Source organism: Onychomys torridus, chromosome 7 (assembly GCF_903995425.1).
Source record: "Onychomys torridus chromosome 7, mOncTor1.1, whole genome shotgun sequence".
In the NCBI taxonomy this organism is placed as follows: Eukaryota; Metazoa; Chordata; class Mammalia; order Rodentia; family Cricetidae; genus Onychomys; species Onychomys torridus.
Window position 1 is genome coordinate 99,919,152 of NC_050449.1, and position 26,542 is coordinate 99,945,693.

Here is a 26,542-nt window from a genome sequence, read left to right on the forward strand (position 1 = left end):
GAAAGATGTAGAGCTTTAGTCCACTTTTCTGTCTGATGGCAGGTACAGGAGAGGCCTGGGACCTGACATGTAAAAAGGAAGCCTTTTGTTTTAAAAAGGGCTGACCAAGGCCAGCTTTGACCTTTTAAGGCCCAAGAAAAATGGGCAGAAGTCTGCACAAACACAACTGTGCTACAGAAAGAAGGGGTGTTTGGGGTGTGAACCCCACAGTCAGGTCAGTGCACTGACACCTGAGTCTTCTCAACAGCAGTGCTTTCTTCTTCAGAAGGAACTGCTGGAGGAAGTCTGAGCATCCTCATTTATTGATCCAGAGGTCTGTACATCTTGTAGCATTGTGGTTTGGGATTGGTTTTGTTCCTTTATCATCCTCTCTCCTCATTTTTTCTACTTCTGAAAACACGCTTAGCGACTATTTGAGGCCTACTGAGAGCATAATTAGGCTGCAGTGGCTCTTCTGCTATTATTCTTAGACCAATTTAGCAGTCCTGGCAGGACTGGAAGGCAGGCTTTCACAGGTCCACAGGAATTCTCAGGCTGGACATGACAGAGATCCCTGAATTCATAAAAAACAGCTCCTCTAATCTGTTCCCATGGCTAGGGTTAGAGTACAGGAACAGGTTTTAACAAGAGAATATAGGTTTAAGAAAAAGGGTGTCCCCAGTCCCTGGAGAAGCAAATAAAAATTGTTCTTGGTCATATTTTGGTACCAGGTGACATTTCCTCATTTACCTCCCATATGGCTGAGGAAGGTCTTCAATAAGGAACTACAGTTGTTCCTGAACTTGCTTTGGAGACAGTTTTTCTCTCCTTTTTGCTATGTCTATCTATACCTATGAGCTCTGACTTTTCTAGATGGAGGGCCATATGGCTGCATGTTTCTGGGATGCCTTTTGAGTACATTCAATCTTAGGGGGATCCCAAGAAGCTCTAACTTATACCTGAGGAAAGGTATTCTGTTACTGGTCAGATGATCCCTAACGACAGCCAACAGAACCAGAACAGTCCTTCCTATGTTAAGACACAGTGGTTTTTGGTTTTTTAAACATGATCTTGCTATACAGGCCAGGATGGCTTCAAATTCATGATCTTTCTGCCTTTGCCTCCCTAGTGATGTGATTACAGCTGTGCATCACCATGCATAGTTCTCACGTTTGTTTGTTTGTTTATTTATTTATTTATTTATTTTTGGCTTTTTGAGACAGGGTTTCTCTGTGTAGTTTTGGTGCCTGTCCTGGATCTCACTCTGTAGACCAGGCTGGCCTCAAACTCAGAGATCCGCCTGCCTCTGCCTCTCGAGTGCTGGGATTAAAGGCATGCACCACCACCACCTGGCCTGTTTATTTCTAAAGACAACATCTTACTATATAGGCCTGCCTAGACTGAAATTCCAATGTAGACCAGACTGGCCTGAAATTCACGGAGATTCGCCTGTTTCTGTGTTGGGGCTAAAGGTATGTGTGCCACCATGCCTGGCAGTTTTCTTTGCTTTTTGTTTTATTTATTTATTTATTTTTTTGAGACAGGGTTTCTCTGTATAACAGCCTTGGCTGTCCTGGAACTCACTCTGTAGAACAGGCTGGCCTCGAGCTCATAGAGATCCACCTACCTTTGTCCCTTGGGTGCTGGGATTAAAGGGGTGTACCAGTATCACCTGGCTGGCAGTTGTTGTTTTAATGTTCACTTATTTTTATTTTATGTGTTGGAGTGTTTTGCCTGCCTGCATGTACATGTATCAGGTGTGTGCCTGGTATTTACAGAAGACAGAAAGGGGCATTGGATATCCTGGACCTGGAGTTACAGCCAGTCATGAGTTGCCATGTAGGTGCTGAGAACTGAAAGCAGGTCTTCTGCAAGAGCAGTCAGTACTCTTAACTCCTGAGCCATCTCTCCAGTCCCCAGTATGGTCTTAAGTTTTAAAGTCAAGTGAATGCCCTTTCAGAAGAGAATATTCTACTAGGGAGAGGCTACAAAGGTTTCAAACTAAGAAAATACCTGTAGTCAAGAAGGCGTTCCATGAGGCGGGTGACTGAGGTAACAAAGGAAATGCCAGTCTCACGCCATGTTTCTTGTTCGACCTTCTCCAGAAGGCTGTTGGCAGAAGAAGCAAACATAATTCATGAGCCTTTCCTGGTGACAAGAGTGAGGTCCAAGAACCTGTGGAGGCTGTGATACATCTGGAGACAGGAGACTTGCCACACTGTAGTCTTACCTGGGGTAGGGCCCAAACAGCTGGGTTCTACTCCATGCAGCAGAAAACAAAGACAAGGATATTACTGAATGGGCAGCAACAAAAGAACCTATCTCCCACTTCAGAGTGCATGTTCCTAAGGATACCGTTGAGGTGGAGGTGAGAGAGGTATATAAGGTCTATCTAAGGAACAAATGAGTTAAGAGCCCATGGTGGAATAAGTCTGGCTTTGCCAATTGGTTAACTACTTCTATTGTCCAGAGCCATTTTCAGTAAATGTACAAAACTACCTCTTCTCATACATCAAAGATTCTCACAAGTCTCAGGAGCCCAGTATGAGGGACAGAGAACAAATTCAGGAGGTATACTCTGTCATCACCTTAGTCAAGGGAAACTTCCAAAACATATGTGACAAAGATAGAAGCTTAATGCACAGGTCATTAAAAAAATTTGATAGTCACTCTGAGGCAGCTTTTAGCTTGTCAAAAAAACCTGGCTTTAGGATATGCTGACATCCCATATGCTTCTTCCAGGAGGTGATGACATGCATTATTTCTTCTTGCTCTAGTAATGAGCTTAGGTCTAGATCTCATTCCATACAACTCTATTTATGATTCCTTATGAGCATGTTTCTTGCTTTCTAAGTTTCTAAGAGTCATCTTGAGTTGGCTGGCCCAGGACTGGGAACAAGCACTGGGGACTCACACTCACAGCTTGATTGCTATTATGCTTTTCGTTATGATCACTGCCTCCCTGAACAGAACATACACCTGGGCCAAAGGTTCAGGGAAAGTGAGGGTTTCTGTGATCATGCTGCTAAAGAGAGAGAAGACCATAGGTTCTAGCCTCTAACTTGTGTGGACTAGAACACTATACTATTTCCAACTGTTCTATGGAGCTTTACTGTCCTGGACATTGAGAAGAGGTGTTCTATGAGCACACAAGCATGGAAAATGCTGATTACTACCTCATTCCTTTAACTGAATCTTTTCTGAATTAATCTGTATACATTTACCCCCCAAAACCTACAAACATCACCCCCAAATTAAAACTATGAAATGTTGCTCCATGGTAGCAGCTCTCAGGTCTCAAACTGACTTTAAAGGGGTTTACAAACACAGTTTGGATAGGTAACTATTAAGAGCTATTTTTATACTTTTTCCTTTGTAATAAAGTCATTTGTTAGTAGCCAACAAAGAGAATTCAATGTCTTTCTTCCACAACTGGAAACATTTTTTGTTAAAAGAGATATATTGTAAGATGAATATATTTCATCATAAAATTCAAATAAAATTCTTATGACTCATGAAAGAACAAAGCAGCCATAGCATACTAGGAAGAAGGGTTCTCCCTTCAGAGGTGCCTTTTACTGGCCAGCTAACTGATGACATGCCAGCACTTCCTTGAGCCCAGTCTCAGCACTTCTAAGAAAGGGAGTATAATCCCCACGCTGTAGCCCTTACAAGTCTGTTGTCAGCATCAAGACTAGAAGTCAACTTGCACAATTTTTGGAGTTTAAAATTTTTTAAATTACTGGTAGACAACAGCTATAAATTTTGTTAAATTTGACATTTTGATATTAGATTAATAAAGTACACAGGAATTATGTTATGAAACCAATTATATTTCAATTAAAAGTACTATTTTCTATGATTAAGTCTATATTATAGGTCTGACACAGCCAATGGTACTTTTGTAATAAGTGCTAATGTAAATAGAATAACTCAGAATCTTAACAAATAAAAATATCAATACATTTTATACACTGCAATAATATCTAAGTAAGACAGACTAAGTAATGTCTCATGAGGCCTGAGGGCCTTTATCAACTTAAAAAAAGAAGCTATTAAAATAATAGGTCTGGGGAAACTTTGGCATCATTCAGTACAGCCAGATCATTTCATAAACAGGATAATGGCCTAGAGAGGCTGTGTGGTTTATTCAAGAACTTGGGCAGTGTTTATCAAGCTACAATATTTCCTAGAAAAGAGTTCATACTTTACCTCTCAGAAATGCCAGAACTGAACCCTAAATTGAATAAATCCCTATGGGCTATTTTTCCAACAGGATGTAGGGAGTATATATAATGACTTCTTATAGCAAACTTAGGAGCTGAATTATTATTTATGTATTCATTCATCTTCAGTTAACCATGATGATCCCTAAAAGTGCTTGCTTGCTTGCTTGCTTCCTCCCTCCCTCCCCCCTCCCTCCTTCCCTTCCCCCCTCCCTCCTTCCCTTCCCCCCTCCCTCCTTCCCTTCCTCCCTCCCTCCCCCCCTCTCCTTCCCTCCCTCCCTCTCTCCCTCTCACATGCGCGCGCACACACACACACACACACACACACATGCTTCAAAACAAGATTTCTGTGTGTAGCCCTGGCTGTCCTGGAACTTGGTCTGTAGATCAGGGTGGCCTCAAGCTCACAGGGATCTTTGCCTTTCAAGTGCTGGGATTAAAGCCACCACTACTAGACTAAGGAACCGCACCCCCTACCCTCCAGGAGCTGAGGACTGAACCCAGTACCACTAAGCTAAATCCCCAACCCCACTTGTTTTCATGTTGATAGAAAGTGACTACTGCTACCAGAATCAATGGGGTCTTTCCTGGTACCCAACCTCTACCCTTCACCACCCTTCACTGGCTCACGTCACGCCCTCTCCCAACACGGGCTTCTGAGGAGGAGCAGCTTACAGCAGGCCGAAGAGTTCCCTGTAGCCCTCATCACCTTTCCCCTCTGACACCATGCTGTCCAGCTTGTCAATCAGCTCAGCCTCCACCTACAAGGAAGCAGAGACTTCATAAGCTCAAATGAACTCAGAGAAAGAACTCCAGTCTCATGACTACTCAAGGATCATGGAAAACTATTTTTTATATATATTTTATCATAGTTGCAAGTAAATTTCACCAAAGACAGGATCTCATCTATTGCATTAAAAAAATCCTTGTCTTCTAAACCAGACTAGATAGCCCAGAGACCTAGAGACCTAGAGTAAAACCAAACCCTGATGTTCTAACAAACAAACAAAATAATGCAGTGATAAAATGACTCCTAATGTCACTCTGTTATACGCATAGCTCAGTGCTTTGCTAACTCATCAGAGAAGCTTCCTCCTGCAGTGTGGGAGCCCACAGAAGCTTCCTAGTGAGAAATTACTCAGGGTCAGAGAATCTTGAGCTTGCTTTACCCAGCAGGGCTGCATAAGGAGATGATTTGGTCCTGGGCGTGGTTACCAGGTGTTTGGAAGGGTCTACAATTGGCTGTACAGTGTGCTTTGGTCTTGCAAGGTGGGGCTCTTTTGCTCCTCCCCTTGGCATGTTAGAAAATGCCCTTTTCAATAAAGGGCGAGGCTGTCGGGTATTGATCCAGGGCCCTCCTGAAGCTATCCTGTGTTTCTGTCTTCTTGTAGGCTAAGTCTCTCTATCTGATATTTCCTCATTCCTCTCTCCTCCACCTAAGAACCTTTCAAAAGATGGGAGCTGGGCTCCCACACTGCAGCAGATAGGAATAAATACAGAGATCTACAGCCAGACATTATACAGAGAGTGAAGGATCTTTGAACACTCAACCATAAATGGGATGTCTATTAAATCCCTCCCTTCAGATATCAGGGAACTTTTCGAAGAGATGTAAAGAGTGTAAGAGTCTATCACTGCCTGGAGGGCCAGCCTCCAGAAGCTCAGGGCATGCAAAACAAAACAAAACAAAACAAAACAACAAAACCACGAAGGTGGCAAGAGCTAGACTTTTTCTATATGAGGGGAATAAAAATGAAAAATAGGCTTTCTGATGGTAACTTTCTCTTTAATTCATCTTGAAAAAAAATCTCTCCCCAACAGAAAACTCTAGACAATATATGAATTACATATTCAGGATCACATAGCATTTCTTGAGTAAACAATAAGAAACAGAGCCAGGGGGCTGGAGAGATGGCTCAGAGGTTAAGAGCACTGGTTGTTCTTCCAGAGGTTCTGAGTACAATTTCCAGCAACCACATGGTGGCTCACAACCATCTGTAATGAGATCTGGTGCCCTCTTCTGGCCATGCAGACACAGCACTGTATACATAATAAATAAATAAATCTTAAAAAAATAAATAAATAAAGAGCCAGCTCATGCACTAAGGACAGGTCCAGGTCCCACTGCCTGGGTGCCTCCCAAACAGTTCAAGCTATTCAATTGTCTCATTTATCCAGAGGGCCTGATCCAGCTGGGGGCTCCACAGCCTTTCATTCATAATTCATGTGCTTCCATTCATTTGGCTATTTGTCCCTGTGCTTTTCCAATCTTGGTCTCAACAATTCACACTCTTATAGTCCCTCCTCTTTCTCGACAATTGGACTCCTGGAGCTCCACCTGGGGCCTGGCCGAGGATCTCTGCATCCACTTCCATCAGTTATTGGATGAGAGTTCCAGCACCACCTTTAGGGTATTTGGTCATCTGATCACCAGATGAGCTGGCTGTTTGGAACCTTGTGCTTACACAGGGACACTTTGCTCAGCCTGGAAGTAGGGGACTGGACCTGCCTGTACTGAATCCACCAGGTTTAAATGAATCCCCAGGGGAGTCTTGGCCCTGGAGGAGATGGGAATGGAGGGGAGGAGCTGGGCGGAAGGTGGGGGCTGGGGTGGGAGGGGGTTTGACAGGGGAACCTATGGCTGATGTGTAAAATTAAAACATAAATATAATAAATAAAAAAAGGAAAAAAAAGAAAAAATAATAAAGAAAAAAGGAAAAGAAACAGCCAATCTGGCAACACACAGCCTCTCTCAGGCTAGAAATATCACTCTGACCAGGCATGGTGAACAACCATGGCAACACTTGGCTGTGGAGGCGGAAGGCACATAGCCTGAGAGACATCACAGAAAATGACATTGAAATTCAGGACCTAAGCAATAAACAGTTAGTTGGCTTAACCTTGAGCCTTGTATATTAAAAGGTGAGGTCAGGAGTATGTGCAGAAAGTCAGTTGCTGAGAGGATTTGTACAGGGAGTTGTATCTTTAATGTTATCAGCCAGGCTTTTGCAAGCAAAAAACTGGCACTAAAGTTGTTTCATGCCTGACCTTGGTTTCACCACAGACATCTGGGAAATTGTTCTTGACCAATTCATCTCCAGGAGCAACTAGTCTATTTTGGATTTGCTCTGAGGTCTGTACTTGTCTTGAAGCCATGGGATAAAAGCCTGGCTAAGAAACTGTATTTTATTCACCAAAATTACAGTGTTAAGAAGTCACCCTTCTGTCAATTCACAGATATAATTGTGCCCCAAAAGTGTAAAACACACTAACAAAGGCGTGTGGAAAGAACCCAACAGCTGTTATTTTTAGGGAAGAATTGTGGCGGCTCATGAGAAAATTACAGACAGAAACAACCAGTTTCCATAGCCAGTAACCCCACAGGTCTTTGCCTAGTGGAGCTTCTCATCAGAGAGCTATTCATCTGATGGGTCAACCTGTTGAATATTAGATGTCATCTGCTGTATATTCTCAGTGGCCCTCAGTAAGAGCCAGAGGGGGATGGAGGACATCAAGAAAACAAGGTCCTCTAAATCAACAGGATAAATGCATATATGAACTCATAGAGACTGAGGCAGCATGCACAGGGCCTGCACTACTGGTCTGTACCATGTTCTCTGCATATACATTATGGCTTCCAGTTTAGTGTTTTCATGGGATTTCTGAGTGTTTAAACAAGTGGGTCACTGATTCTTCTGCCTTCTCTTGGGCTTTTTCCTTCTGCTTGTTTGTCTTGTACAACCCTAATGTATTAGTTGTTGTTTTACCTTATTATATTTCATCATATTTTATTTGTATCCCTTAGAAGAATGTTATTTTCTGAGACAGAAATGGTGTGGATATGGATGGGAGGGGAAACTTTAATCAGGATATAGTATGTGAGAAAAAAAAAGTCTATTAGCAATAAAAGGAAAAACAAATAAACAAACCTGTCTCCCTTGCTTAGGAAGGCTTTTCATTCTGGTTTAAGTGTGCAAATTTCAGATAACCATTTCCGATCTAAGAGCTAAGGACTCCTTCAGGGAAATGTGTTTTGGATCTAAAAGAGAGGCCTTTGTCAAATGTTCTTTTTTTTTAAATATAGTATTTTTTATTAATTCTCATATTCACATACAATTTATTTTGATCATATTCACCACCCCACTCTGCCCTCTAAGAGCTTCTGGGTCCATCCCTTAGGTGCCCCCTTAGATAACCCATTGAATCCAATTTGTGGTAATCATACATGTATGGGTGTGGGATCCTCCTCTGGTGACCTACCAGACTACATTTATTATTTTTTTGGAGACAGGGCTTCTCTGTGTAGCCTTGACTGTCCTAGAAGTCACTCTGTAGATCAGGTGACCTTGAATTCACAGAGACCTGCCTGCTTCTGCCTCTGCGTGCTAGAATTAGAGGCATGTGGCCCCCAACCCCACCAGAGCCCCAGAGTACACTTTTAAAGTAAACAGACTCTCCCTCTCCTAGCAGGCATCAGCCATCAATAGTTCCTCAGCAGGGAGTGAGAGACTCATAAGGCCCTCCTGCTTCTATGCTGGAGAACTGACAGGTTTGATCCTGTGTAGGTCTTGTGCAGACAACCATTGATGCTGTGAGTTCATGAGTGTTATCAGTCCTGTCATGCCCAGAAGACACTGTTTCTCTTTTTTTTTCCTCCTGTACTAAGAAGGAAATGTATTTATTTTACATATCAACTACTTTCTCCTCCCTCCTCTCCTGTTCCCTCCCTCCACCTCCTTTCTACCCTCCCACCCACCCACTCCTCAGGAAGGCTAAGGCCTCCCATCAGAGTCAATAACTAATGGTATATCAAGTTGAGGACTAAGCTCCTCCCCACCCTATCAAGGCTGAGCGAGGCATCCCACCATAGGGAATAGGTTCCAAAAAGCCAGCTCATGCACCAGGGACTGATTCTGGTCCCTGCTAGGGGCCCCACAAACAGACACCAAGTTATACAACTGACTCTTGCTTGAAGAGGGCCTAGGTCGGTCCCATGTAGGTTACCTAGCTGTCTGTCTAGAGTCCATAAGCTCCCTTGAGCTCAGGTTGGCTGTCTCTGTGGGTTTCCCCATTATGATTTTTGACGCCCCTTGCTCCTACAATCCTTCCTCCCTCTCTTCAACAGGACTCCTGGAGCTCAGCTCAATGTTTGGCTGCAGATCTCTGCATCTGCTTTCATCAATTACTGAATGAAGGTTCTAGGATGACAATTATGGTAGTTATCAATCTGATTACAGGAGAAGGCCAGTTCTGGCACCCTCTCCATTATTGCTAGGAGTCTTATCTGGGGTCTTCCTTGTGGATTCCTGAGATTTTCCCTGGTACTAGGTTTCTCTCTAACCCCATAAGGCCACCCTCTATCAAGATATCTCTTTCGTTGCCCACCTCTTCACCCCTCCCCCAACTCTACCATCCCGATCCCTCATGTTTCCATTCCCCACCCACTCCTCTACTCTTCCCCCTCTGCCCCTAGTTTACCCAGGTGGTCTCATATTTCCCCTTCTCAGGGCAATCCATGGGTCCCTCTTAGAGTCCCCAGAGGACACTGTTCATCCCAGTGTCCATCTTACAATTTTTCCAACACCTCTTCTGCAATGCTCCTAAATATTTCTTTCTTTCCTTTTTTTAAAGACAGCATTTCTCTGTACAGCAGCCCTGGCTGTCCTAGATCTACTCTGTGGACCAGGCTGGTCTCAAACTCACAGAGATCCACCTGCCTCTGCCTCCCGAGTGCTGGGATTACAGGTGTGCACCATCAGCCTGGCACAGCTGTTTCTTTCTTTAAAAAAACAAACAAACAAACCTGTTTTTTGTAGTTATTATTTTGTACATGTGCTGGGAGGTTACATGTGGAGGTCAGAGAACCTGCAAAAAGCCAGTTCTCTCTTTCTACTGGAGATCAAACTCAAGTCACTGGGCTTGGTGAAGAGTGCCTTTACTCTGTGAGCCATTCTACTGGCCTCAAATATTTCTTTGTTTAAAATATCCATTCAAGAACACGTTTAGTCCTAGCACCTGGGAGGCAGAGGCAGGCAGATCTCTGTGAGAGTTCCAGTCCAGCCTGGTCTACACAGCAAGTTCTAGGACAGCCAGGGCTACATAGAGAAACCCTCTCATGAAAAGCAGACAAATAAACAAACAAACAAAAAATCCATTCAAAGGAATTTATGTACATAGACTATATCTCCAGACCTGTAGAATAGGAACAATGTAGTACTGTTCCTCACAGTTGAGGAATCCAGTCACAGGGCACTGACAAAGCAGCAGCTTCAAGAACTTTAGGTTTTATAGGTACAAAAAGTGAAGCCTGTTATACTGAAAGTTTCTGAGGGAAATATAGCTCATTCAAACTCAACTAATGTCAACCTCAGTAGAACAAGGACAAATCATGCAACAAAGCTTCTTTTCTTGACTGGAAGACTACAGGATTGAATTATAACTAAACATAGTCTGGTGGGTCTAGAAGCCAAAATATCTCAGTCCTAGTCCAGAGCATGATTAACGCTAACTCAATGAGGTGACTAAAACTCCCTAAGAAAATGGACTGGTACTAACAATGGATTTCTTTTCATAGACAGAGGTAGCTAGTGTGGGCTAGAGCAGAGCAAAGGTGAGCAGTGGGCCTGCAGGAGCAGAGAGTGCACACAGTGCACATACGCTTCAGTAGCCCATCGGCTCCAAATGTTTACAGATGGGTCCTTGGGTCAGGAGCCTTAGTTTCACCACAGATCTTGTTAAAAATCCAGTATTTAGGCCTTACTAAATCTGATGAACTAGAAACTTAGGGTGGTGGTGAAAGTCCACAGACTGTTATAAAAAGCCTTAGATGCATATTCAACTGTTAAAACTTCTGTATCAGGCAAAAAACTAATGATGGAAGGATGTGGGGACATTATTATCTCTTCAGAACTGATAAGGACGCCTTGCTATCCATTCGACATTTATCCTGTGATATAACTAGCTATAGAGTTCTGGATATACACCTTTCTAAATTTAAATCTCCTTATCTGTGAAACAGTTGTCATGGTAACATTCCTTTATAGTGTCACTATGCCCTGGCTTTTGGAAAATGCTCAATAATATTAGTTTTGATTGTTATCCTCACAACCCACTATGTGCCAAGTACTACAGTGAGCTCTGAGAAATAAAATGTACAATCATTCTGGTTCCTGGGGACCCCTCCTCATTTAGTAAGGGAGCCAGAGGCAACAGTGACCAGAGTTCAGCATGGTAAGTGTTCAAATGCAGCTCGCACAGAAAGAGTAATCTGAGATTTGAGATCTTAACACATAGCCAAGTTTTAAGAAATAGTGCTATAAAAACTTAATTGTTTTTACTTTGTGCTGGTTAGATTTCTGTCAATTTGACATGAGCTAGAATTATCTGGGAAGGGAACCTCAACTGAGAATAACTCTATCAGACCGGCCTATAGGCAAATCTTTGGGGGCATTTTCTTGATTAGGATTGATGTGGGAAAGCTCACTATAGGTAGTGCCATCTCTGAGTAGGCAGTCCTAGGCATGTAAGGAAGAAAACTGAGCAAGACCTGGAGAGAAAGTCAGTAAGCAGCACTCCTCCATGATCTCCGACTCTGTTCCTGACTCAGGTTCTCACCTTGCTTCACTGAGTTCCTACCATCCTCCAGTGGCGGACTATGATCAGAATGTGTAAACCAAAACCACTCTTTCCAGGACGGCCCTGGTCGACAATCTTTAGTGCAGCATAGGCTGGGAGCCCTACCTAAGAGATCAACGGAGGGGTGAGGTGGTAAAGCGCCTGCTGTGCAAGCAGGATGTCCTGAGACCACCCAGGACTACAGAAAGAAGCTGGTGTGGGGACAACCGCACTCACTGGGACTCGATCGCTGGCCAGCTTAGACTATGCAGGGAGCTCCTGACCAATGAGATTTCCTGCTCTAACCAACCAACCAACCAACCAACCAGCCAAGGCATATGGCTCCTGAGGTATCACATTTGAAGTTGACCTCTGGCTTCCACATGTATGTGCACCCACATGACATGCATTCACTGATACTCACACAAAGGAAAATAGGAATGGATGGTTTTTGACAATTTTAACAATAAAAATTAGTAATGAACCTAAGTTCTTAAGAACTTGACTAAATACACTATAGTGAAAGGACTCTAAAGGTATAGTGTAGAAGAACAGAGACAAGTCACCAAAATTTGAAATTACAAAACAATATAGTCAACCATTCCCTTTTTAAAAGTAGAAGTCTACATGTAGGGTGTAATCACATTAGATAAGGTTACAAATCTGAAAAATCTATAACACTGTGGTTGATATTTAAAAATCTGTACTTAGGTAATCTTGAAGGAACCATATGGTTTGATGTTCATTTTGAAATAAACCAACCAAAGAGGAAACAACTCCTGCAAGCTATGAAACCCAAACCAGATGATTCCTCCATTATTTCCTATCACACTATCAGACCTCCCCTTATCAGCCTCAACCAGCAGCAGTCCCTTCTCTTTCTTTCTAGCCTCTCTGGTTCCCCTTTCTTCTCAGTGACAGGCTGCCCACCCATTCAGGGCTGAGTATGTGGCATTAAAGCAGTATTCAACTATCATGTATAAGGCCTTGCTCTATGTTACCCAATTGAGTAACTAATACATTACCCAATTCTATCACTTTACTTTCCATGATGTTTTGGAGAATATTATTTTAAGGTGTGTTACTTTTGTTTATGTTGAATTGTTTAACTCTGTGAAGCTGTGTTATTGTGCCTGTCTAAAACATGTGATGGTCTAATAAAGAGCTGATGGCCAATAGCAAGGCAGGAGAAAGGATGAATAGGGCTGGCAGGCAGAGAGAATTAACAGAAAGAGAAATCTGGGAGGAGAGATCTAGGAGTGAGAGAAGGAGGAGGACATCAAGGGCCAGCCGCCCAGCTACACAACCAGCAATGGAGTAAAAAAGAAAGGTATACAGAAATAGAGAAAGGTAAAAGCCCAGAGGCAAAAGACCGATGGGTTAATTTACAGTTAAGAAAAGCTGGCTAGAAATGAGCCAAGCTAAGGCTGGGCATTCATAATTAAGAATAAGCCTCTGTGTATGATTTATTTGGGAGCTGGGTGGCAGGCCCCCCCAAAAGAGCAAAAACAAACAACAACAATGATGTTTATATGATTCTTGCTAACAATGTTCTCCCAGAGGAGTGTAGGCTAGTCTGGGATCAGGCTAGGTAGGGCCCATGCAGGTGAAATCCACCAAATTGATGACACCCACTCAGTTGGGGCTAGGGCAGTCCCCAATCAGGACCCTGAATGGATTTACAATACTCCAGGGGATATCTTAGCTAGGAATAGGTTTTTAACTTGCTTCATGACTGGTCTCCATAAGGCTACCCTTAAGGCAGCAAATTATAAAAAAATTCAAGAGATCATATAGGACAAACACAAAAACCCACTTCAATTTCTAGACTTCCTTACAAAGGCCCTCTTACAATACACCAGTCTGGATCCTGAGACTCCAGATGGGAAGCAACTCCTTATGACTTACTTTTCCCAAAGTTCCCCTGATATTAGGGACAAGCTTAAACATCTAGAGAGGTCCCTTGATTCCACAGGCCAAAGTCTTAACTGTGCCTTTTAAGGTGTACCATGGGAGAGATAAAAAACACCAAACCAAAATACTTGGAGCTAGTGAAGGCCTTTTGACCAGCCATAGCGACTGCTGAGGCTCTCTGGCCTTCCAAATCCTGAGAACCTCCACATCCCTGTTTCAAATGCAGTCAGGAGGGTCACTGAACCGAGGCCTGTCTGAACCTTTATACCACCTGAAACCATGTCTAAGATGTTATCAAGAAGAGCACTGGGGTGTTGACTGCCCCCATGGGCCTCATGGCATGAGGACATCAAGTTCAGATTGCCCTTCAACCTACCTCCTTGATCTGGCCATGAATGACTCTGGGGGTCCAGGCTCTCTTGGCCTGACCACCACCATCTCTGACAAGCAGCCTCGGGTAGTTATCACAGTATCAGGGTGATCCATCTCCTTCCTTCTGGACACCAGACCCACTTCTTTGGTCCTGACAAAGTTCTGGGGTCCTACCTCTCCTTGTTCCTCTCTTGTTGGATTAGGGAGGACAGCCTTACCAGGCTCTCCAAACCCCACCTCTTCTTAGCTGTATCTTGAAGGGTGTCCTCCTTAGCCATTCCTTCCTAATGGTGCCACCCTGTCCCATCCCCTTGATGGAAAGGACCTCCTGGCCAAAGTGGGAGCCTCTATTTCTTTTGCTCCCCTCATCTGCTTGACCCCATGCTCACCAGCCATTCCCCTCCCCCTTTTCCTCTAAACCACATGATCTGACATACCCTTCTCCTTACCAGCCTCTCAAGTAGATCCCCGGGTATGGGACACTAAACCCTTTATAGCCAAACATCACTCTCTTATCATTCAACTACAAAACCCCACCAAATTTAGAGCCCAGACTCAGTACCCACTCTCTCTCCAAAGCCTCAGAGGACTTAAGCCTCGCATCTCTGATCTCTGAATAAAGAATCTTCTGCTCCCCACTTCTCCCTTTAATACTTCTATACTTGCAGTTAAACAAACAACAAACAATGGAACCTACTGCTTGGTTCAGGATCTCTGACTTATCAACTCAGCAGTGATGCCCCTTCCCCCTGTAGTACCCATGAAATGTCTTAACATTTCAAAATGACTTAAGTTGCTGATTTGACCCTTTTTTTTTAAGATGAGTCTTTTTATAACCATTTTTTGTAAAGATTTATTTATTATGTATACAGTGTTCTGCCTGCATGTGTCCCTGCAGGCCAGAAGAGGGCACCAGATCTCATGATAGATAGCTGTGATGGGAATTGAACTCAGGACCTTTGGAAGAACATCCAGTGCTCTTAACCTCTGAGCCGTCTCTCCAGCCCTTTTAAAGTTATTTTCTTTTTAAGATTTATTTACTTATTATGTATACAGAAGAGGGCACCAGATCTTATTACAGATGGTTGTGAGCCACCATGTCTTTTAGAAGAAAGAAGGCTAAGGAATCTGAAGAACACTGGACAAATGAGACAACTGAAGAAAAAGGACAAATCATCTATCCCAAGAAAAAGAGTAAAATGGCCTATTGGTATACCATCTATAAAATTTCATAAGTCTTCCTAAATGTTTGTTTCGCTCTTCTCTAAAAACATTTAACACTATTGGTCTTCTTGTAGTCCCAGTTCAATTAAAATTTGAAGCTGACTCTGGAGTTGGAGAACGGCTCACTCCTTCTCTAAACCCAAGCACATTATTAAAAGAAAAGGTTAAGAGATTCTTGTGTCTCATATCAGAAGAGCCCTCTGATGTGGGACAGAGAAGTACCAATATTTGTATAAAAGCAATCTCTTTCTAAAAAAGGGATAGTTTAGATATGACAGGATGAAAGGATGGATTAATGAACCTACTTTTAAAGATTAACAACTTGTTTAAAATGTTTTACATTGCTATGGATTTTAGTTTATTGATACAAGTTTAAACTTTTGTTATACTGTATATATATTTCTATTCTTGTTTGAGGTATTATGTCTATGTAACTCATTTAAATTGTAATGGATAATTAGGAAATACAGATTAATAATTAGTCTTCTATGATAGTCAAACTTGTAGCCATGTTAGTTAAGTTTTCTAGGTATACATAGATATATTTCAGATAGATAGGTAATCTTCAAACACTTCAAAGACCTACAGGATATGGCATTTAAAATGTTTTAAAAATTTAGACTTTCTGGACAATGAGAGGAGGATGGGCACCGAAGACACTCCATATGGAGTTTGTCTTCACCTTGGCAAAAATAGCCATTTGGGCAAGAAACTGTTCTTGCCTGGACTCCTTGATCGGCTGGACATGCAGGATCCATAGGAAGATGACCACTGAACTTTGCTTGGCAAAATGGTCCTTTAGGTTCCTGCTTCACAGAGGAAACTGCCAGACATTCTACAAGACACTGAGAGAAGTGACCGAGAGACTCTAGACCTGTGGGCTAAAGACAGGTGCCCCAACTTTATAGAGGAACTTTGGATGACTGTCTAGGCTGTCAGCTGTCTCTGTCTATTCTTGCAAGACTCTTGAAAGTTGCTTGCATCCTTTTCCTGTTTTTTCAGGTAATATTATATCATTCTGAGGTCTTTGATGTAGTTGAAGACTCATTAGTTATAATTTCCTTAGTTATGATAAAAGATAAGTTAGATATGAAACCTTAGACTCACAAATATAAGATTAGATAGGATATCTTCTTTAATTCTGCCAAATACAAATAGACTAGTTATTATAATTAGACTAGATATTGTAACTGTAATTCTTGCTTGGAAATTGTTATTATATGTAATTTTACTATGTGAAATTTAAACCTTCCTTTTTGAAAAAAAAAAAAAAAGAAAAGGGGAAGTGCTGTGGATATCACTCTGTATAAATAAAATCCTGATTGGCCAGTAGCCAGGCAGGAAGTATAGGCGGGACAAGCAGAGAAGAGAATTCTGGGAAGTGGAAGGCTGAGGCAGAGAGATGCTGCCAGCCACCACCATAACAATCGAGATGTAAGGTACCCGTAAGCCATGAGCCATATGGCAACTTATAGACTAATAGATATGGGTTAATTTGAGATAGAAGAAGTAGATAACAAGAAACCTGCCCCAGCCATACAGTTTGTAAGCAATACAAGTCTCTGTGTGTTTACTTGGTTGGGTGTGAGCGGCTGTGGGACTGGCGGGTGAGAGAGATTTGTCCTGACAGTGGGCCAGGCAGGACCAGAAAAACTCTAGCTACAGACTCCATTTTATTAAAGCTTGCTCTGGCCTCAGCACAGTTCAAATGGCCAAAATTGGCACGCTCAATTTACAATGATAACTTCTGCTACTGCACAAATAAATGATCCAAAAATCTTTCATAAACTTGCTTTCTCCTCCATTTCTTCTTACCTACACCTGTCTGGGGTAACTTGTACATATATATGGGTGTTTATTGTTCAAGAGACCCCCACCTCTAACCAACAGCCCTCTCTAATAGGGTCAGGAAATTGGTCTCTATTAGGCTGTCAAAGGCTGATCCAGTTCCCTTTAACTCCTTTTCCATTTCTCCTTCTTTGGTGCTTACCACCTATGCCGGTTTTCTCTATTTTTGTATGATAATTCCTGTCCTGAAAGCAAAAATCATAAAAAAAGGGTTTATGACAGAATTTAAAAAACAGTATTTGTTTAATAAGGTCCTAAAGCTGTACTTCCATGTACTCATACAGAAACGTACCCTGTGCTGGTAGCTAAACTTTTAACACTTCAATCAAACCATTCTCTTGATGAGATAGCTCACCCACCAGCAGGTTGCCAAAAGGAGATACTTATCCATGTAATATCTAATCAAGTCCTAAAACAACTGTCCCATATGCTTGCTTTCTCTGTGATCAAACTAGAGATTACTGTCTATGCTGGCCAGAAACTTATGGAGGCTGTGAAGAGTTGTCTGGTCTGGCTCCAGCCTTAGAAATTTCTGGGCTATACTGTAGAGGACGGACAGCATGCTCCTAGGACCCTCTTCTTGCCAAAACTAGGAGTGTTCAGTCTCTGTTATTCTTTTCTTCATCAGAAAGCTCATCCCTTTCCTCTAATTCTTTTGTTTGCTTATTTATTTGTCTTTGAAACAAGGTATTGCTATGTGGTCCAGGCTTTATTTGCTCTGTAGCTTAGGCTGCCCTCAAACTCATGGCAATTCTCCTGCCTCAGTTTCCTGACTGCTAGGATCTGGTCTCTAACTTGATGAAGGAAATTTGCATATTAATTTTGCCTAGCAAGTCATACACAAACTCTAAAGCAGGATTTAAGATAGTTAACTTCTCTATTAGAACCATGCTAACCAATCTAGACTACCTGTCTGATGCAAATAGGTTCATTTTAGAGGAGAGCACACCAAACAGTAAAGTTATAATTTTACCTGCTTGAAGTTGCCATTTTTCCTCTGTTCCCAGTCCATCATGTCATGAAAGATAGGAATCATGATATTCCGCACTTCTGGCTGTGGGACCAGTGTCACACCCAGAAAAGGACCAATCATTCCCGGAATAAAGTGGATCTTATGTTCACCTGAACAATAAAACCCAACAAGTATTAGTTTATTCCTGATTTGTTCCTTACATGGAAGATTCACAAGTGAGGCCAGGAACATGTTACAATTTAGAGTGAGGCTGGGAATCTAGGTTCAGTGGTGGTACAGTGTTTGCCTAGCATGTATGAGGTCCTGTGATAGATCTGAATTTCTCAGCATTGAGAAAGACAAACCAACACACTCTACCTTCAACTGCTTATTTATACTAGAAACTTCCAAGGCTAAAAGATGATTTCTTCTATGGTTTTTGAGATACTCCCTATGCTTTTTATATTTATATTTTTATTATTAAAAAAATTCTTTAAAAATTTATCATTTTATTTTATGCATATGAGTGTTTTGCCTGAATGTATGTCTGTGCACCATGTGGGTGCATGGTACCAGATGGTACCACCTGGTATCAGGTGCCAGAAAAGGGCATCTGATCCCCTGGAAGTGGAGTTATAGATGATTGTGAACCACCATGTTGGTGCTTGGAGTCAAACTTGGGTCCTTTGGAAGAACATCAGTGCTGATCCATCCCTTCAGCTCACTCCCTCATCTTTTTAGAGTTTTCAACTGACTGGCTTAATCAATTTGAAACACATGTTCAAAGGGCACAAAATTTCTTTTAAAAAATTTCCTGTAAGTTCTAACTACCTGAAAACCCTCAGAGTAAGGAAATAGCTCACTTTCTACAGATGAGTAATGTGCTAAGAGTTTCAGACATCTATCTATAGCTTCTGTTATATAAGGAAAATCTGTATGTTTCTGCTTAGACACAATGGACCTCCCTGACAATTCTACTTCTAGAAGGCATTTCAATGATCAGAAAGTCCAGTCCAAGGCTTAAGCTACCAAATGCCTGAAGTCCATGGACCCTTTAAATGCCACACTCATGTATGCTAAACAAAACAAAACAAAAAACCCTCTACCTGAGTGAGCTAAGAGCTTACTGCATAGCTTCACTCCAACAGGCTTGCTTGAAGACCTATACTCTTTTTGTTTGTTTTTGTTTTTCAAGACAGGGTTTCTCTGTGTAGTTTTGCACCTTTCCTGGAACTCGCTTTGGAGACCAAGTTGGCCTCGAACTCACAGTGATCCTCTTGGCTCTGCCTCCCGAGTGCTGGGATTAAAGGCGTGCACCACCCGGCCTAGACTCTTTTTTGTACCCTCCCACCCCTGTTCTTCACATTGTATTCTTATGGTAGGAATACATCCACTCTGATCAGATCCACTCACTCTCCAACTTCCTTTATAAGGCCTTCCTATGGTAAGTGAAGTGAGTGATATAGCTTTTCCTCTGGTTGGTCTGTTCTCTAGGGAGTATTCCTAGAAATCAGGGCCAGTCCTGAGGACTTTTCTTTGCAATGGTGTAACAGGAAGAACCAACTTCAGATCTGTTTTCAGTACTCCAGACACTACAGAGAGGAACTCTTTGCTTGTGCAGTAACTGCTACAGTCAAGTAACTAGCCCCTCTGCTAGTTTGGGGAGCATCAGACAGAGAATGTTACTTCCTTCAAAAGCAATGGATGGCTTTACAAGACAAATCTATATCCCTCCAAATTTGGCAGTACTGGGGATTGAATCTCTTTTGTTTTTTTCATTTTGGAAACCTGTCTAAGAAGCAAATGTTAGCTCCAAGGCTCACTCTGCATATTCTGATCTTGGTGCCTGGTATAGTTGTCAGTCTCTTGTGTTCCTAGGAATTTTAAAGACAAAATCAATGTTGAAAAATATATGCAAATTCTGTTTTGGGAAGGTAGTAAGAGTGATAAAGCTAAAAGGCCTGTTTGGAAACACATGCCTACTGAGGGATGAAGAGTCCTATTGCTGTCTTAAATATATTATTTTATATGCATGAGTGCTTTGCCTACTGTATGTTAAGTGTACCTTGTACATGCTTAGAGCTGCAGAGACCAGAAGAGGGCATCAGATCCCCTGGAAATGAAGTTACAGATGATTGTGAGGGTGCTGGGAATTGAACCCAGGTCCTCTAGAAGAGTAGCCAGTACTTTTAACTGCTGAGTCATCTCACCAGTGCCCCCTGACACCTTACTTTTCATCTCTACATCAGGGTGAGGAAGGTTCATAGGTGACTTTAAGATTCTATGATCATTGTTCCTATGACTTAAGAGGCACAAGCTTAGCTTAAGTCACATTTCACTGGAAATATAACTAATTTTTAAAAATATTCATTTATTATATATATAGTATACAGTGTTCCACCTGCATGACAGAAGAGGGCACCATGTGGTTGCTAGGAATTGAACTCAGGACCTACTGGAAGAGCAGACAATGCTCTTAACCGCTGAGCCATCTCTCCAGCCCCCATATAACTAATGTTTTAAAATCTTCCTGACAGAAGATTCACATCCCTCCAGAGTTCTGGGTGGCCCAGCTACTCATCTAGGCAACTGCAAGATTCTACCAGAAACACTGATCTGACAATTTTAGATTCAAAATAGTATCTATTAGAGGTGTTCAAAGAAAAAGCCAAAGTCAATCTCATCCAAAGGCTCCAACTTTCATCTTTCATGATCTTTCATGGTATCAGATACATGATCTAGACACATAAGTACCCATGATCCAAAATTTATTTTGATCTTTATTAAAATCAATACCTATCCTTTTTTCATGCTGTCTCCATGATCTACACTTCTAAGCCTGTAACATGTAGAAAGGGACATGAGTAGTATAGAGGCTCTTACAGCATGGATTCCCAAACTGGAAAAAACGGAGTCTTCCTTTTATTCTTTTAACTTCTGTTCCCAAAATGGAATGCATATGTCACAGTAGGATCTCTTAGCCAAACTCTCCCTGCCAAGGAGGGCTTTATATACATATGCTACACTACATTATTCATCTGAGGTGCTATGTTAAAGATATGTAAGGATCTTTGGGGTCTGAACTGATATTCAGAAAGCTTTGGGGAGTTATTATTGTACTTTTTATTTACCTATGCAGTATATGAAAGGAAGAATCAGTAGAAAAGACTTACCCAGATTCTGCCACATGCTGAACAGTTCATATGCCATCATCACACGCATGTCCCCGTACCTGAAAACAGTAACACAGAAGCCAACTGTTAGTGGAGGGAGGCAGACCTGAAAACTGAATGAAGTCAGAACATCAGCACTGTTACTTCTAATGCTCCCAAAATTCTAAGCCATTTGGTTAATGACTGAACTTTCATACTTGGCTCCTTGAGAAACCACCCATGTGAGAAACTTCTGGACTTCTGAAAGAGTCTGTCATAGAAAAATAGTTCCATCTGGACAAGTAGCAGAGAGATGAACAGAAGACATCTGTCTTACTTATCTAGAATCTTCTTCCTCTTGGCTGAAGTAATGATTTCTAGCTGAAGGCTTGGCTGATTTATGAACAGAACTGCCAGGCTAAAATAAGAATTCCACACCTAGAGAGACAGGAAAAGAATCACTTGGTTGCCTAAGTCCTTAACCTTGCAGGGAAAGTAATTACATACATGTGTAGCACAGAGTCCATTTGACAATTTTAAATTATTTTCTTAAGAAAAATTTTCCTTTTAACTATCTTTAGAAATAGGTCTTTCCCCATTTTTGCTCCCTTGATTCTTTCTGAAGCCAACAACAGGCATCTTCATAGATGCCTGCTTCCCAATATTTCTACCAGGGAGGCTCTCACCTCATATACAATAACCATCAGCCTAGGAATCTATGGTACTATGAATATATTAATAAAGCAAAAAGGGGGGAGCATAGACTTTAGCTTTCTAGGGTTACTGTGACAGTGATGAGTTTTAGGAGCTCCTACCTTGAAGTCAAAGTCTGTGTCTGTGAAATTCTTGTGCAGTGCAGAGGACAGGTACTGGACAGTAGTAACTATAATACTGCAGTGAGGAAACAAGGCATTGCAGAATTAAAAGACTAACAGTGGCATAGCCTAGCATTGGCTGTCTGCCTGTAGGCAAACTTCTTGAAGACAACTTGCTCTTAGGTAAGATGGGGCTTTAAAGGAAAGAGAAAATGGAGCAAACTCCACAGAAAACCAGTTTCAGAGAAATGTCTCCTAGAAGGTGAGACAGCAAAGATGTGGGTCATTGATAATTCTTTCTTAAGACTTATTGTTCTTTAAGATTTGTTTTTCTAGCACAAAAAGTAATTTTAGTATTCTGGGCATCTTTGGATAACAACACAGATTATGATCACTTTGTAGGATTTAGATCATAATTTTATTATTTTACCAGATAATAGGAGTTTATAGTGTTAAATATTTCCTTCTGTCATGTACTATTTTCATCTGGCTTCAGCCTTTGAACTAGAATATCACTCTTAATCTTGGCCTGGAACATACAAGGGTAATAATAGGGCGATATTCCCATGAGAATCAAGAACATGAGTTGAAGTATAAAGGAAGGGAAATGTGATATTAAGGGAAGGGAAGTTAAAGGTTTTATTACAGAGGGCCTTGACTATGTGACAAATAAACTATGCTTAAGAGTGGCCATCTGACCTACCAGGTGAGTATAGGTGAAAAGAGTGTAAGAACAAGAGGGTACAGAGGACACCATGAAAACAAGGCCTCTAAATCCACATGATCAAAGCACATATATGAACTCACAGAGACTGAGCAGCATGCACAGGGCCTACATGGGTCTGTACCAGGTCCTGCGCATATATATTATGGCTCCCAGTTTAGTGTTTTTAATGGGATTCCTGAGTGTGTGCATGAGTGGGTCTTTGATTCCTGTGTCTTCTGGGCTCTTTTCCTTTAGTTGGTTTTCCTTTTGTTTATCCTATTTGTCCAGTTCTAATGTGGTAGTTTTGTTTATCTTATTATATTTTATTATTATCTCTTAGAAGCCTGTTCTTTTCTAACGAGAGACAGAAAGGGAGTGAATCTGGATGGGAGGGGAATTGGGGAGGAACTGTGAGGAGTAGAGGGAGGAGAAACCATAATCTTGATATATTATGTGAAAAAATTATCTATTTTCAATAAAAAGAAAAAGGAGTGGCCATATGGGTCTTTATACAGAAGAGGAAAAAAAATAGTATATAAAAGAGACTAGTCTTCCAGCAGAGCAGGTGGCAAGGGTAAGGGTGAAGATAATGAGGCTACTTCTGCAGGACAGGCTACAAAACCTAAAATTTTCTAAGTGTAACTAGGAGATAGAAATAAGAACGATCTAGATAGAAAACCATGATTTGAGGAAATATTTGTGCAACTTCCTATCATTCTTTTGTTTTGGACAAAACATTTGCAGGTTTTAAGGAAAAAAAGGGCCCTATAAAGAGCTCAACATGAAAAAAATTCACATTGCTTTGCTAATATACCTAATAAATAATTTGACTGCATTCTATACAATGCCAACATAAAAGGCAGACCAGTGAGAGGAAGCAGTAGGCTAAATAGTGAAGACCAAGTAATCGATAGTAGACAGACCAAATGAACAAACTTCTTACTACATGTATCACTTCTCTAGCTTGCAAGAGGAAGCACAGATTAGAAATATGAACTGGGCAGACATATGGAGACAGTCTTAGTATTTCATCTCTATAGTCAAAAGTGCTCAGAGCTTTGCAGCCAGGGCTTAGGTGGACAGTAAGCACTAGAAGGTAAGTACTGTCTGGCAGACAATACAACTCAATCAAGGGGGCAGCTTGGAACACTGCCTAAAGCTGCAGAGCAACAGAGGTTCTTTCCTAGTATTATAGTTCCCTCTTTAACGTAACTTTTTCTATCTTCACTACTGCAGATTCTGCTTTTTGAATTATCGTTGATTCTTCTCTTTCATGGTCTTTATGGCCAGTGGGCAAACCCTGTGGGTTGAATCTCCAAACAAATCTCATGTCTGTCAACCCCTCTCTCCCCAGTCTCGGTCTCACTCTTCCCCTCACCCCATATACAGTTGCCCCGCGAGGGCTCTACGGGTGCCGACACAGGGCCTTTGCTTACTTGCTTGTCAATAGTCTCATCACCATCCAGTCTCGAGGGAAGACACTCATCTTCATCAGGTTTCTGAATACACAGAAAATCTTCAGCAGAAATTCCTGACCACAGAAGAAAAGCAATGTGAGACAAGTTACTACTGCTGTCCCGTTTCCTCAGCTGGCCCTTTCTGAACTTTCTGCAAGGAGATGTGGTACAAGTGGGTTAGCTTTGGTTCCCTCTGAGTTGTTGCACGACAATGAGTTCAGGACATTCTTCTAGGCCAGATGCAGGCAGAGCCAAATTTGGCAGACTTGAGACAGCTTTACATCAACTCTAGATCCACACCTAAAACCTAATGCCCAGGGCACACTATCATTCTCTAAGCAAGAGTCCCAATAAAGCATCTGATAGTAAGAACATGCTTTTTTTGAATATTAGGAGCACTTTGATTGTTGAGAAAAGCACTTAGGAATGGGAATGTAAAAATCCAAAACTTCCTGGGGCTGAAGTCAATGGTAGAAGGTATTCTTAGTATACTCAATAGCCCAAGTTTAATTCCCAATACCACCCTCAAACAAAACCCCAAACAAAACAAAGCAAAAACCACAAACCCTCTAATAAATCTGTGTCCATGAAAATAATGAGGTAGCTAAGACTGATTAAAAGATTCAGTATTATATAATTTGAGGAGAATGTGCTGTTTAGTTTTGTCAACTTGACAGAGTCAGCCGGGAAGAAAGATCCTTAACTAAAGAATTGCTTCCATCAGGTTGGCCTGTGGGGCATTTTTTAAAATTAATATTTGATGTGGGAGGGGCTTATCCAATTGTGGGTTGTGCCACCTCTGGGCTGGTGGTCTTGGGTTGCTTAAGAAAGCAAACTGAGCAAGGCTTGCAAATAAGCCATTAAGCAGCACTTTTCCATGGTCTGTACTTTTAGTTCCTGCCTCCAGATTCCTGTCTCTAGTTCCTGCCTTGGTTTCCCAATGATGGGCTGTAACTTGTAAGCTAAATAAACTCTCTCCTCTCCCAAATTGGTTTTGGTCAGAATTTTATCACAGACAACAAAAACAAACAAGGACAAAAAGTTTAGTAAGGAAAAATAGATGAATCTCAAGAAACATTGAATTTTGTTACATTTCACTTTTCCCAATTCCTATCTTCTCTGTTGACTTTAACATTCAACTATAGAACTACAGCAGACACAAAAACCAAGAGTCTAGCAGCCAAACAATTGGAATAAAATAGTTTTAGAGCCCCTATGAAGTCCATTCTCTAGAGAACTGTTATTGTTTGACCTGTTTGGCAGCTCTTTGGATAAGCCTACTGTCAGGGCTTGTCTTTATATTTTATTTAACTCAGAGCTTATCTAGCTATCCCCAGGACATTTGTTAAAAAAAAAAAAAAAAAGGTCACATAATTTAACATTCTAAATTACATAACACATTCTCATTAGTTGGAACAAAAAGAGGTCTACCAAGAAGCTTCAAGGAAAACCTGATGAATGATATACGTATAGAGACCTGTGAAAAGATATGATATATTCCTTTGATTCTAGACAGTCACACATGTGCTGGGCCGCTCATATTGCCAGAAAGACTCAAGCTCAAATCTCTCATCTCTGACTTAACACGAGGTTCTGTACAAACAGAACTCTAAAAAGGTAGAGGTGTATCATGCTGGAGTACTAAAGGTGAGCCCCAGAATATACATAGAGCCCCTTAGCAGAGAGATTTATTGATTTTGAGCATCTAAGAACAAAGCTGTCTAATTGTTACATGATCACCAATTTAACTGATTGGAAACATCTATGGATATAAACAATCTAAAATACAGACATGAAAGAATTAGTTCAGGAAAGATCAGTCAATAAAGAAACATTTGGGTATGGTGGCACATGCCTATAATCCCAGCACTGGAGAGGCAGAGGCAGGAGAATCTGAGGGTGGCCTTGTCTACACAGAGAGTTCCAGGACAGCCAAGGCTACATGAGAAACCCTGTTTCAAAAAACAAACAAACGAACAACAACAACAAAAAACCCCCCCAAAACAAACAACCCCCAAACTCTACCAACCAATCAAGCAAAAACTCAACCCCCCAAATAATTAACAAACAAACAAAACAACAATAAACACCAAAAAATTTAAAAACATCGTTACAACAAAACAAAAATCCACAACAAACCCTGAGGTGGAATAATCTGATTTTTAGAGTTTCCACATTAGATAAATGTCTAGCTTTCTCTAAGATATGTGGGATAGTATGAAGAGGAATAAATCTAAGGTCACAAACATAGAAAAAGTGCAAGATTTCATTCCAAAGGCATAG

The 26,542-nt window shown here is 41.4% G+C and overlaps 1 protein-coding gene across 7 annotated transcripts in view; it reads right to left on the minus strand.

The window, feature by feature from the left end:
- The window catches only part of Dock3 (dedicator of cytokinesis 3), a 391,678-nt gene that overhangs the window by 49,404 nt on the left and 315,732 nt on the right, over positions 1-26,542 (minus strand). For 6 of the 7 annotated variants that reach the window (XM_036193576.1, XM_036193574.1, XM_036193575.1 and 3 more), the window contains exons 28-35: positions 24,239-24,333; positions 22,097-22,172; positions 21,619-21,719; positions 21,303-21,361; positions 18,151-18,299; positions 4,881-4,966; positions 2,210-2,236; positions 1,993-2,088 (exon numbers count right to left, since the gene is read on the minus strand). In XM_036193576.1, coding sequence (XP_036049469.1) covers positions 1,993-2,088; positions 2,210-2,236; positions 4,881-4,966; positions 18,151-18,299; positions 21,303-21,361; positions 21,619-21,719; positions 22,097-22,172; positions 24,239-24,333 — 689 coding nt within the window. The remainder of the gene's footprint in view (positions 1-1,992; positions 2,089-2,209; positions 2,237-4,880; positions 4,967-18,150; positions 18,300-21,302; positions 21,362-21,618; positions 21,720-22,096; positions 22,173-24,238; positions 24,334-26,542) is intronic. The other variant, XM_036193572.1, reaches the window with a different exon arrangement.